The 10,141-nt window shown below is 54.6% G+C and overlaps 4 protein-coding genes across 4 annotated transcripts; all 4 read left to right on the plus strand.

Annotated features, from left to right (window-relative positions):
* Nucleotides 1-214: 214 nt before the first annotated feature.
* GUITHDRAFT_111379 (hypothetical protein) lies at nucleotides 215-1,669 on the plus strand (the record flags this gene model as incomplete). Its single annotated transcript, XM_005829630.1, has 10 exons — nucleotides 215-313; nucleotides 362-444; nucleotides 630-690; nucleotides 738-838; nucleotides 937-994; nucleotides 1,051-1,098; nucleotides 1,146-1,202; nucleotides 1,251-1,426; nucleotides 1,472-1,531; nucleotides 1,579-1,669. 10 exons carry the CDS (start codon nucleotides 215-217, stop codon nucleotides 1,667-1,669), a joined length of 834 nt encoding a protein of 277 aa, XP_005829687.1.
* A 543-nt stretch (nucleotides 1,670-2,212) lies between these two features.
* On the plus strand, nucleotides 2,213-4,121 carry GUITHDRAFT_111380 (hypothetical protein; the record flags this gene model as incomplete). Its single annotated transcript, XM_005829631.1, has 10 exons — nucleotides 2,213-2,417; nucleotides 2,477-2,918; nucleotides 2,973-3,031; nucleotides 3,087-3,170; nucleotides 3,224-3,301; nucleotides 3,355-3,386; nucleotides 3,444-3,557; nucleotides 3,632-3,718; nucleotides 3,776-3,967; nucleotides 4,032-4,121. 10 exons carry the CDS (start codon nucleotides 2,213-2,215, stop codon nucleotides 4,119-4,121), a joined length of 1,383 nt encoding a protein of 460 aa, XP_005829688.1.
* Nucleotides 4,122-5,251: 1,130 nt separating this feature from the next.
* GUITHDRAFT_111381 (hypothetical protein) lies at nucleotides 5,252-6,460 on the plus strand (the record flags this gene model as incomplete). The annotated part of the gene is made up of 9 exons (XM_005829632.1): nucleotides 5,252-5,261; nucleotides 5,307-5,366; nucleotides 5,423-5,496; nucleotides 5,547-5,608; nucleotides 5,871-5,952; nucleotides 6,003-6,077; nucleotides 6,150-6,198; nucleotides 6,258-6,311; nucleotides 6,360-6,460. The coding sequence occupies 9 exons, from the start codon at nucleotides 5,252-5,254 to the stop codon at nucleotides 6,458-6,460; spliced, it is 567 nt and encodes a 188-aa protein (XP_005829689.1).
* A 1,369-nt stretch (nucleotides 6,461-7,829) lies between these two features.
* On the plus strand, nucleotides 7,830-9,853 carry GUITHDRAFT_111382 (hypothetical protein; the record flags this gene model as incomplete). The annotated part of the gene is made up of 9 exons (XM_005829633.1): nucleotides 7,830-8,276; nucleotides 8,327-8,452; nucleotides 8,720-8,776; nucleotides 8,823-8,885; nucleotides 8,966-9,064; nucleotides 9,110-9,180; nucleotides 9,392-9,465; nucleotides 9,582-9,663; nucleotides 9,769-9,853. 9 exons carry the CDS (start codon nucleotides 7,830-7,832, stop codon nucleotides 9,851-9,853), a joined length of 1,104 nt encoding a protein of 367 aa, XP_005829690.1.
* Between the last annotated feature and the right edge of the window lie 288 nt (nucleotides 9,854-10,141).

Here is a 10,141-nt window from a genome sequence, read left to right on the forward strand (position 1 = left end):
TCGGGATATGTTCACGCGAGACTACTGAGGGGTCAGTACGACAGGGAGGAGATAGTGGCATGGGAGGGAGGAGGGACTACAGAGGAAAGATATCGATATCCAGAAACGACATGCCAGTCTTAGTACGCAGCTCAAACATCTGTTTCAAAGACTTAGATGGTGTAGCATGTAAAGCAATCCTCAAAGTTGCTCCACCTTTTCTCTGCTGATTTGAATGAAGATGGCACTCGTTGCTGCTGGAGGAAACGACGGTCAGCTCATCACCAGACCGGGCGAAGCTCCTCTCCCCAACTGCCTTGCACGATTGATCCAGGTCAGAGAGACGTGGCTGTGTGGGAGGAGGCGATCTCACATGGGGCAGAACAAGCATCAGATTGTGGTGGACGCGCTGCCTTACATTGACAAGGAGTATGATAACCCGCACTATCGACAAGTTGTGGATAGGTTGCTTACTTCACATTGATTCTCCCTTCTATCTGCGTTTGTTTTTTCTGTTCTCCTCCTCGTGTCTCGAAGCGGCTCTCCTTCATTCGAAGTGCATCACTAGTCCTTGACCCCCTCCTTCTTGTTGTTGACGCTGTGCTGAGTTCATGTGTGGGAGCGATGTTTGCGCTGACAGAAGATTGAAGGATGGTAGAGGAAGAGATGGAGTCATTTGCGCCGGAAGATTACATCTCCTCCCTGCCGCCGGTAAACCATGCTCGAGGAACAGTGCAGGACCTGATACCTTTCCCAAGATTCCCGCCCTGTCTTTGCCCGAAGGAAGCGCCTTGCGTGCAGAATATGACAGAATGATGCAAGACGAGGAGTACAAGTTCGCTGAGTTTGATATGTCAAGGTGAGCATAACAAGGTCAATCCGTGTGCTGTTGATATCTGCAATCTCTGTTCATTTCTACCAGATGTTTTCTTGTCAGTGATGATTGTGTGGTTTCAGGTATGAGTGCCATGCGCCGCAAGGGAAAGATGCTGCAGATCCTGAGAAATGGAAGGAGGTGAGCAACAGACCTCGGGCGATGTCAGTCGGCCCGACTGATGCTTGTCCTTGTAGGCTGTCCGCACTGCCCAGGCTCACCACGAGCTCACCACAGCGCGAGGGGTAAAGTTGCTGCTGTTTGCCTTGCTGTCGCTCATTCATCCTTGCAGTACAACTCCGAGATGCTCGCCCAACATGGCTCGAACGCCTGGAGAGCTTACAACTCGGTGAGCCGTGCCATGCTGCCGCCTGCTAGCAGGATGACACGAGTGAAGGGCCTTGAAGACTTGAATCAAGTCTACAAATTCGAAAACGACCAGATGAAGGCCAAGGTAAAGCCTCCCCCCGTCGGCTGCCCGTCTGACAAGCAACTGGAGGTGGTGGAGATCAACAGGAAGAGAATGGCAGACCAGCTCATGATGGAGAACAAGATCAGGCGCTTGAGCGAAAGGTGCGCATAAACGTGTTTCTTGCTCTCAATGACGCATGCTTGCAGATATCAGTTGGCTGTGACCAAGAACATGCGCATTGAAGCAGAATGCATCAGGTTTGCGAGGTGAGCAACCGTGCTGTGAAGATTCTTACGCCTCATGGAGGTTGGAGAAAGAGCTGGGGATCTCGAACGAAGAGACTACAGGCGAATCGTCCTAAGCTGGAGGGAACGCAAGAGTTAAAGGGGAATGCGAAAGAATGATGATAGAACTGTTCTAGCAGCTCAACTGTAGTCATCTTTGCCATGATCAGGAGCCGGGATGATTGAATGATAAGTTATTTCTAGGCTAGTATATCCGATACCGATGGAGAGAGCACCGCAGTAGTAGGCAGGCCCACTCCTCCGACTCGGATCTCGTAACGGGCTGTAACCAAGTTTTGTAGTGCATCTCAGTGACTTAGCGCTGGCCCTCAGCCGGACCGGGCCGGACCCGGCGATCGGCCGGGCCGGGCCCGGCCCGGGCATGATGATCACTGGAAGTTGACTGTAATCCCATTGACTATCAAGCCGTAACTGCTTGACTATGGTCGTGCAAACGGTATTGGACGAGAAAATGCGGTGAGGTGCCAGGAAAGAGGGAGAACGAAGCGAGGAGAGAGGGAGAGATAGAGAGGAGAGAGGAGAGCTTGAAGAGGATCGTCCGATCAACTTGCTGCATCATCGGTAGTGTAGGGTTGTCGTTGGAAGACGGCCATAAGAGGAAGCGAAGGAGGATAAGGCGGCGGCCTCGGGTTTACAGCAAGGATGGTTTCATGTTCAGGCATCGCTGGCAAAGTCGTCATCATCCTGCAGTTGATGGTGATGACCTCGGCAGATTACAAGACAGGGAAATTCGCAATGCCGAGCAGCCCTCTGCCGATCCATGCACATTGCGACCTCGTCCGACTGCCGCGCGGGGTGGGAGATCTTTCAATGCGGTTGCGAGGAGGCAAGGATCCTGAGCCCGTCGGTGAGCCACTCACACACACCTTGACACGTGTCAAAGACTGATGCTCTTGATCGCCACAGGTGACATGCTGAACTCGATCAGTCAGAACATGCAAAAGTGGCAGCAGGATTCCATGAAGTTTGTGGAGCGCATCGAAGTGCCGAGGATGGGGAAAGAAGCCCAGCAGGTCTTGTCCGACGCATCTCGAGCTTGCAGCAATGCGCTGGATGCTGTGCCAGGAGGGAAGGCGGCCAAGAACTTCTTCCTTGTTCCATGGTTGAACTTCAGGCAGAACGATCCCATCCTGAGCGAACGAGTCGCCTGCTCTGTTGCTGCCGTTGTCTCCTACGTGTGCGTGCTGCAGCTCGGTCAAGGGATCAGCCTAGCAGCAAAGATTTCTCACTACACATCCAAGGGTCTTCCCGCTAGCGTCATCGGCTTCAACTCGGTGGCTGTTGCTGGACTGGTTGCTGGGGAGGCATCACACAATATGTACCAGACGCTGCGTTCCAACGCGCCGAGGTAGGAGAAGGGAAGTTTGTAAGCCACAATGACGTGTCATGTTGATGCTGACAGGCTCTACGGCCGCCGACCGGCTCCTTCTCGCGAGCGGAGCAACATCGACCGCCTGCAAGGTGACACGAGTCATGTGAGATCGAGAAGCCACATGACGCAAGTCTTTGCCGTCAGACCTGTTCTTTTCTCTGATCTTCTACAAGCTCATTCTCCGAGGAGCTTTCCGCACGATCGCTCCGACAGATCTGACAAAGCCAGGTCAACCTCTGCTGCGCGAGCAGGCGCGTTGACCCCCTTATCCTCCCCTGCAGGCGTGTTTGCGCGCGAGTGGGTTGAGACAAGAGGAGAGAACTACGCCACTTATGGTCAACGAGTTCGTGTCGGACAAGGTCAGACTGCCTGCCCTGGTGCCGCATCGGCTGACTGGGATGGTTCACAACAGTCGGCTGGAAGAGAGGATGTCATCATTGCGGGGTGAGATGCGCTCGTGTCCTCCCATTGACCTCGAGGCCTCCTTGATATACATGGCAGTCTCGCTTTCCTGGTGGAGTGCTCGGGCTGACCAAGAAGTGGATCTGCGATCATCAGCCTCCAAACAAGATCGTCTCCCTCGGAGAGAGCCAGCGGTTCTATCCTCACTGTCGGGTATGCTTACTCGTCCGCCGTCTCACCCTCCTCCTCCCCTCCTTCTTCCTTCCTAGACCTCACAACAAGGGCAGGGTTGCTCACAGGCTCAATCCCTCACCTTGCGAGGACTGAGAAGTCCGTTCCGGCTGCACTGGCCATCTGGTCCTTCCATCTTCGGGGTATCCCAACACTGCCTGGCAAGCCACTGCCCCTCCCTCCTGACATAACACTTGCAGGCGTCTTTCCTGAGTATCCACCCGCTCATCGACTGGGCTAGCGACGTTTTCACCGGGAAGAAACAGCCGGAGCCTCGAGGACGAGTCGGTTACAAGAGGCCCAAGGAATCTGTCTTCGATGACTCGCCCAGCTCGTTTGGGGGGCTGAGCAAGGAGGACTCGACCAGCAGCTACGTGACCAAGCTGCCAAAGGTCAGACTACGAGCTGATTCAATCACTTTTGTCACAGCTGACACGTTCGGATGTGACTCGACAGGCTATGAACTTTCAAAGGAAGAAGCGACAGTCGGAAGACTTTGACTGGAACACCGTAGACCACATCGAGAAGGATGAAGTTTGGAGATAATCACACGGCCCTGCCAGTATCACTTGTATCCGATGATCATCGCGGACATCATTCACTACAGCGCCCGCCGCCGCGCTCACTGCCAGCCAGGCTGGCTGCCACTCAGCGGCCGGGCCGCGGCATTCAATGATTGAATCAGCCAGGCCCGCCGGGCCGCTGCCGGCACTCTCAGTCCGACCCCGGGCCCGGGCCGGCGGCGCGAGTCACTGAGTCGCCACTCGACTCAGTCGCGGATCTCAGCCTGTCCTCCGGCCCGGGGGCCGGCCGCGGCGGCCGGGCTCCGGGAGCCTCGGAGCGGCCCGGCTGGCCGCGGCCACTGCCGTGAGCACGGCGGGCCCGGCGGCCAGTTGTACGGTCCGATCACTCACGGTGATTGTACGTGCGATGGGAAATAAAATGGGGGACGGGTGGTGGAGATAGGTAGGGGATGAGCTCGGGGAATGTGCCGGAAAGAAGGGGAACTGAAGGGATATTGGGGGACAAGGAGGGGGTGGGGTAATGAGTCACTGCTGTAGGGGTAGTGCTCAATGCTGGGGTAGGGGGTAGGGCGGACCCTTCATTTTTCAATAAACAAGAGGACTAGCAAGAGACCCTTTTGGGGGTGGGTGGTCAATAGTACTTTCACCAAGACGGGAGAGGGGTAGGTGAAGTTTGTAGAGAATTATCGAGAACAAGTTTTGTTCTTCATGATGTAGTGTAAATTTCAAATTTTAGAACATCATTATGTGCGACTCTGATAAGACTCGGAGAACCTCCAAGCAGTAAGACCCTTGCCGCGAAAGATCTAGTGAAGTGAAAAGAATCTACGCAAACTCTAGTCTGCCTTCCAACATGTCTGGGGCATTGCAAATTGATGCGACAAGAGGAGGAGAAGAAGAGAGGAAGAGGCGATGTGAGGAGGAGATGCTGAGTAGATGAGGCGGTATCAGAGAGGGAAAGGATAGAATGCTGAGAATTGAACATCGCGATACAAATGGTTGCCTTTGGCGGATTTTGATCACCTTGCAGAACCATTTTCCTGAACGATACCATAGATTGAGCAATAGCAATAAGGCATGATGTCAGAACCGTGCACTGACATTGTTCCTTGTTGATGACAGGAATATGTCTGTAGAACCCACTCTGTCATCATGTCAGGCGGTAAAGTTCCCTTCATGCCCATGTGGGCTGTTGTTTGACACCCAGTTCAGTGCATCAATGCTTCTCGGATCGAGCAGAAGAGCGTTTGTTTCTATCCATCAACGGGTGATACTCTCTCGATCGTGCTATGGAACAACAGCCACTCACAATACCTTGGCCAGCTTCAGGGAAATCAGAAGTAGTCCAACACTTGGTGTGCAATTCGAACAAGGGTCAGTTCTGTTGCCCGACGTCGGTGAGAGAGTGAATGGTTTTTGAGTTTAGTTGGCTGACACGATCATGCAGGTTAGTGGCATCTCTTACACCTGCGGAGCAGCGTATCTGAAGTGCAAGTGCATCGATCCGAGGTGTTCATCGGGTCATGCAGAAGCAAGCATGTCTATCCTTGATATTCTTATTCCGGGTGAGCAAATGTGTTTATATCTCTTGCTTCTTCTCATCCTGTCTACTTTCTGCTTTATCAACTCTTGTCTACACCAGTTTTATCCTATTTGACTTACGGTCCGCTTTCCCTTCAGTGTTCCTTATCGTCTCAATAGTGGCCTGTATTGTATCCTATCGGAGAAGGTGCTGCTTCTAGACTGAGATGCTTTTCTGACGGCATCGCAGACAACAAATGTTGCGCTATCAGAGTTACCCAGATATGGAGATGTCGAATATGCCTGGCAATGGAGGGATTCCTTACGCTCAGGTGACTCTCCTCACCCCCTGCGTCTAGGAGGAACGCTTACTAGATCGCAGCCCTACTATGGTCAACCCTACGCCAACGGTGCTCCGCCATCGTATGGGCAGGTTGTGGGAGCGCCGATGTATCAGGTGATGTGATTGCGTCTTGTGCGATCTGCTTACTCTTAGTCATCTGCCACATGTTGATGACTCTGCGTACAGAATTCCGGGATGTCGGCTGGGACTGCTGGAATGTTGGGGGTCGGTGCAGGTTGGAAATAGAAGCTCAAACTCATCTTGATGGCGATATAATATCTTCTCTCCCTACAGGAATGCTCGGTGGGATGATGATAGGGAATGCCATGGCTTCGCACGATCACTATGGTGAAGCAGTTTTGTAGTTCTTTCTCCCTCTTGACCGTCGCGTCCCAGGACACCATGGCATTCAGCCAAACATGAATGCTCAGCCACCTGCTGAGGTCAATGGAGATGCGGGTTTCGACGCCGGTGGCGACATCGGCGGCGACTTTTAACTCAGGCGTTTGCGTGAATGATCAGTGAGATCACAGCAGACTATGGTAGTGTGGATTGCTGTCAGGCTGCTTGCCAGCTCAACCTGGCCGGCCTCAGTGTTGACCAACCTGGCCGGCCTGTTGAGATGCTGACTGAGTTAGCCTCTAGTACAGTACTTCTAAATTTGTTTCAAACGTTCATGTACATAAAGCAGAAATTTTCATGTGCTGCCCAAGTTAAAGCCCGGCCTGTTTGAAGTATCATGCCGGTGATGGCTTGTATTTAGAGGCTATCATGTATTACTAGTTATACAACAGTAGGCTGGCCGCGCACAACTTGGCAACTTGAAGCCGCTGACTCTGTCCGACGTTCCGGGCAGCCTGCGGCGGCTCCGAGTCCGACAGTTTCGGAAGTTCATCACCGTCTGACCGGCCGTAGTAGCGCCGGGGCCCGGTGCCACGGTGACTGAGTGCGGACGCCCCGTCGGACGGACTCTGGAATCGGAACCGAGGCTGAGCTGCCGAGCCTCGGGTCACAGACTGGGAGCGGCGGCGGAGCCTTACCGGGCCGCCGGCCTGCCACTGGGCCGCCGAGTCAGCTCACTGAGTCATAGCCTGGGTACGGGCAGTACCGGGGTCACGGTCAGCCACTGCGGCCGGTGACCGGGCGACCGGGAGTCCCGGAGGGGCCCGGGCCTCCCGCCCGGTGACCGCGGCCGCGGCCCCCGGGGCCGGGCCCGCCGACAGACTCCGGCCCGCCGGACTCCGGGGGCCCGGGAACTCAGAGTGCGGCCCGCCGCCGGCGGACTCCGGGAACTCGGAACTTCGGAACTGGCAGCATGAGATGACCCCTACCTTCCTGGTATAGTAGAATCAAGGGGTGATGGGGTGTAAATACCCCACCCACCTTGAACTTGGACGGAGATATGTGGTCAGAACCACCCGTTCTAATAACTTTTTCCTTTCCACCCACCCATACATACTTGTACCCTCCTTGTTTACTGGGATGGCATGTGTACCCCATATTTCTAGCATGATAACACCCCTACTACTGGGATCTCACCACAACCCCACCCTCACCTTCATGGAACCAGGCATATTGAAAGCGCCTATGCACTTGAGCGCGCTTCTCTTCGTCTCTATGGCCGCAGCTGCCAGCTGCTTCCTTCCTGGCTCCCCCTCTCCCCCTCTTGAGTTTCCCAGGTCCGTCTCCTCCTCTTCCTCCACTCCACTCTCCTGCTCCAAGGCATTCGCTCCCTCTGCTCTACCTTGTTCCACTTCCTCTCGTCTTGCGTCCTTTCCCTGGCATCGCTCTGCCTCCGCCAGCAACATGAGGAGAACTTTCACGACTCGCGCGGGACGAGAACGACAAGGAAACATTCCATGCAGGATGAGTCTGGGTGATGGATCGAGCGGTCAACTGAAGCTACCCTGCGATCTCTACGACTTGGAGTCAGAATTGAAGCTTGCAGTGAAGCTGGAGGATTATGGGAAAGCAGCAAAGGTACGAGACGAGCTGAAGAAGGCGAGGGAAGGAGATGAAGTAGCGAAGCTCCTGCTTGAGCTGGGTGAGTCTGTCAACAAGCAAGACTTCGACAAGGCCTCGGCCATCAAGCAGAAGCTCTCCGACGCGGTGTCCTCCCGTTCCCTCGGAGTGATGGAGAAGAGGAGAAGCGCGCGAGTCAACCGCCTGCTCGTCATGACACGTGAGGGAAAGCTGCTCACCTGCCGTCCTGACGGAGGAAGCATCGTCCCCGTCGGCAACAGCATGGACAAGGCCCAGTTCCTTCAGCCAACGTGGAGTCCTGGAGGCGACCTCATAGTAGCCGCCAAGATCGTGAGGAGGAGGGCGGAGGGAGTTTGGAGGTGTCGTGACTTGAGTTGAAGGAGATTCCACCGGATGGAAAGCCCTTGAAGATCAAAGAGAGTGTGATCGAGATCTTTTGGGCCCTCGATGGGACAAAGCTGGTTGAAGTCTCGGCCCCCTTCATTCCTTTCTATTACTTCTGGCTGGTGAGATTCCAAATCCTCGCGATGATGAGATAATGCCAGTATGATGATGGAGAGGAGGAGGAGGAGGAGGAGAAGGAGGAGGAGAAGGAGAAAGAGAAGGATGAGGATGAGCTCATTAGGAAAAGGAGGAGCAGGAGCAGGAGCAGGAGCAGGAGCAGGAGCAGGAGCAGGAGCAGGAGCAGGAGCAGGACAATGAAGAGTTAGGGCACGGTGATGGTGATGGTGACGATGAAGCATACTGTTTGGAGAGCATGACCTGTTTGCCAGCCGGACTCGAGGGGTTTGGTCTACCTCACGACATATGCGGACGGTCCCGCGCAGGCGGTGAGACGAAAGATGATGTTGAAGTCTCGACTGACATGAGATGAAGGGCTGGCAAGTGTCCATGGACATCCTTCGAGTGTTTGCAGGCGACGAGCGAGGGCTGCTTCCTGTGAGAAAAGAGATCGAGGAGCGTGGGAGGGAGGGAGAGGGGAGAGGGGAGGAGGGGGAGAACGTCTTAAGGTTCTGCAGAGTGGATCTATCATGCACCTGGAAGAAGGTGCTCCTCTCTTCGTCTGCCCCTCCCCGCGAGACAAAAGGATCCTCATGCACATTGGGAACAAGCAGAAGGTCCCGGAGAGCTGCTGCCGCTGGCATGTTGACATGAACGTTCAGGTTGCTGTGATCGAGCCGCTCTCTCTTGATGGGCAGGAAGTGATCTTGTCCTCGCGCCCTGGTGCTTTCAGGTTGTGCGGACCTCGATCTCGCACGCCTTCCTTGTGCTCGGATCGTAGTGATGTAGTGGAGGGTGTTGTGGAGATGATGTTGATGTTTCTTGTGTTTGTTTGTGACGATCTTGTTTTGTTTGACTTGCTCCTTGTGTTGTCATCAGCTTCTTTCACTCCTTCTCCAGTTCCACTTGCTTCATTCTCACAGAGATGATGCGAATTTGTCCAGGTGCCCTCAATGGTTTCCCATCAAAGGAGAGAACGGCGAGGAGCTCGTGGCGTTCGTCGAGAGGTCCAACACAGGTGGGCCCTTGATGCTTTATCATCATCACCACCACCATCTCCATCATCATCATCATCATCATCATCATCATCATCATCATCATCATCATCTTGCTGGTGTTCACTCCAGTGCCCAGGGGACTCGCAGTTTGTGGTTGTCGCGGATGCAAACAAAGGAGAGAGCAAGAAAGCGAGACGAGTGCTGACAGAAATCGAAGGGTAAGGCCGAAAACTGAGCAGGGTGCTGTGGAGGAAGCAGGGGGAGGACAGAGAAGGAGCGAGGAGAGGAGGAGGAAGAGGATGCAGTCAATGAGAACGTTGCAGGTTCGCTACCATCACAGTGAGTCCGGACGGGCAGAGAATGGCGCTGCTGGCCCGGTTGAAGAGAAACCTTGCGGTGAGAGAATGAGCAGCAGGCAGAAGAGGAGGAGGGAGGAGAGTGGCAGGTGGAGCGGAAGGGAAGGGAGAGAGGGGAGGAGAAGAGGAAGGGAAGCGGAGTCCACGGGGGAGGAGAGCAAGGAGCAGAGCTGGGCAAGGAGGAGGATGGAGTTCGGGGGTGGAGTACTAAGATCGCATGCTCAGGAGACATTGTCGATCATGGACGGACCTTTTGAGCTTTCGGAGGACCCCTGTGAGCTCCTCTTGATACCTGAGCTACCCCTCCTCCCCCTCGTCCCCCTCCCCCTCCTCCTCCTCC

This window comes from Guillardia theta (assembly GCF_000315625.1).
Source record: "Guillardia theta CCMP2712 unplaced genomic scaffold GUITHscaffold_51, whole genome shotgun sequence".
In the NCBI taxonomy this organism is placed as follows: Eukaryota; class Cryptophyceae; order Pyrenomonadales; family Geminigeraceae; genus Guillardia; species Guillardia theta.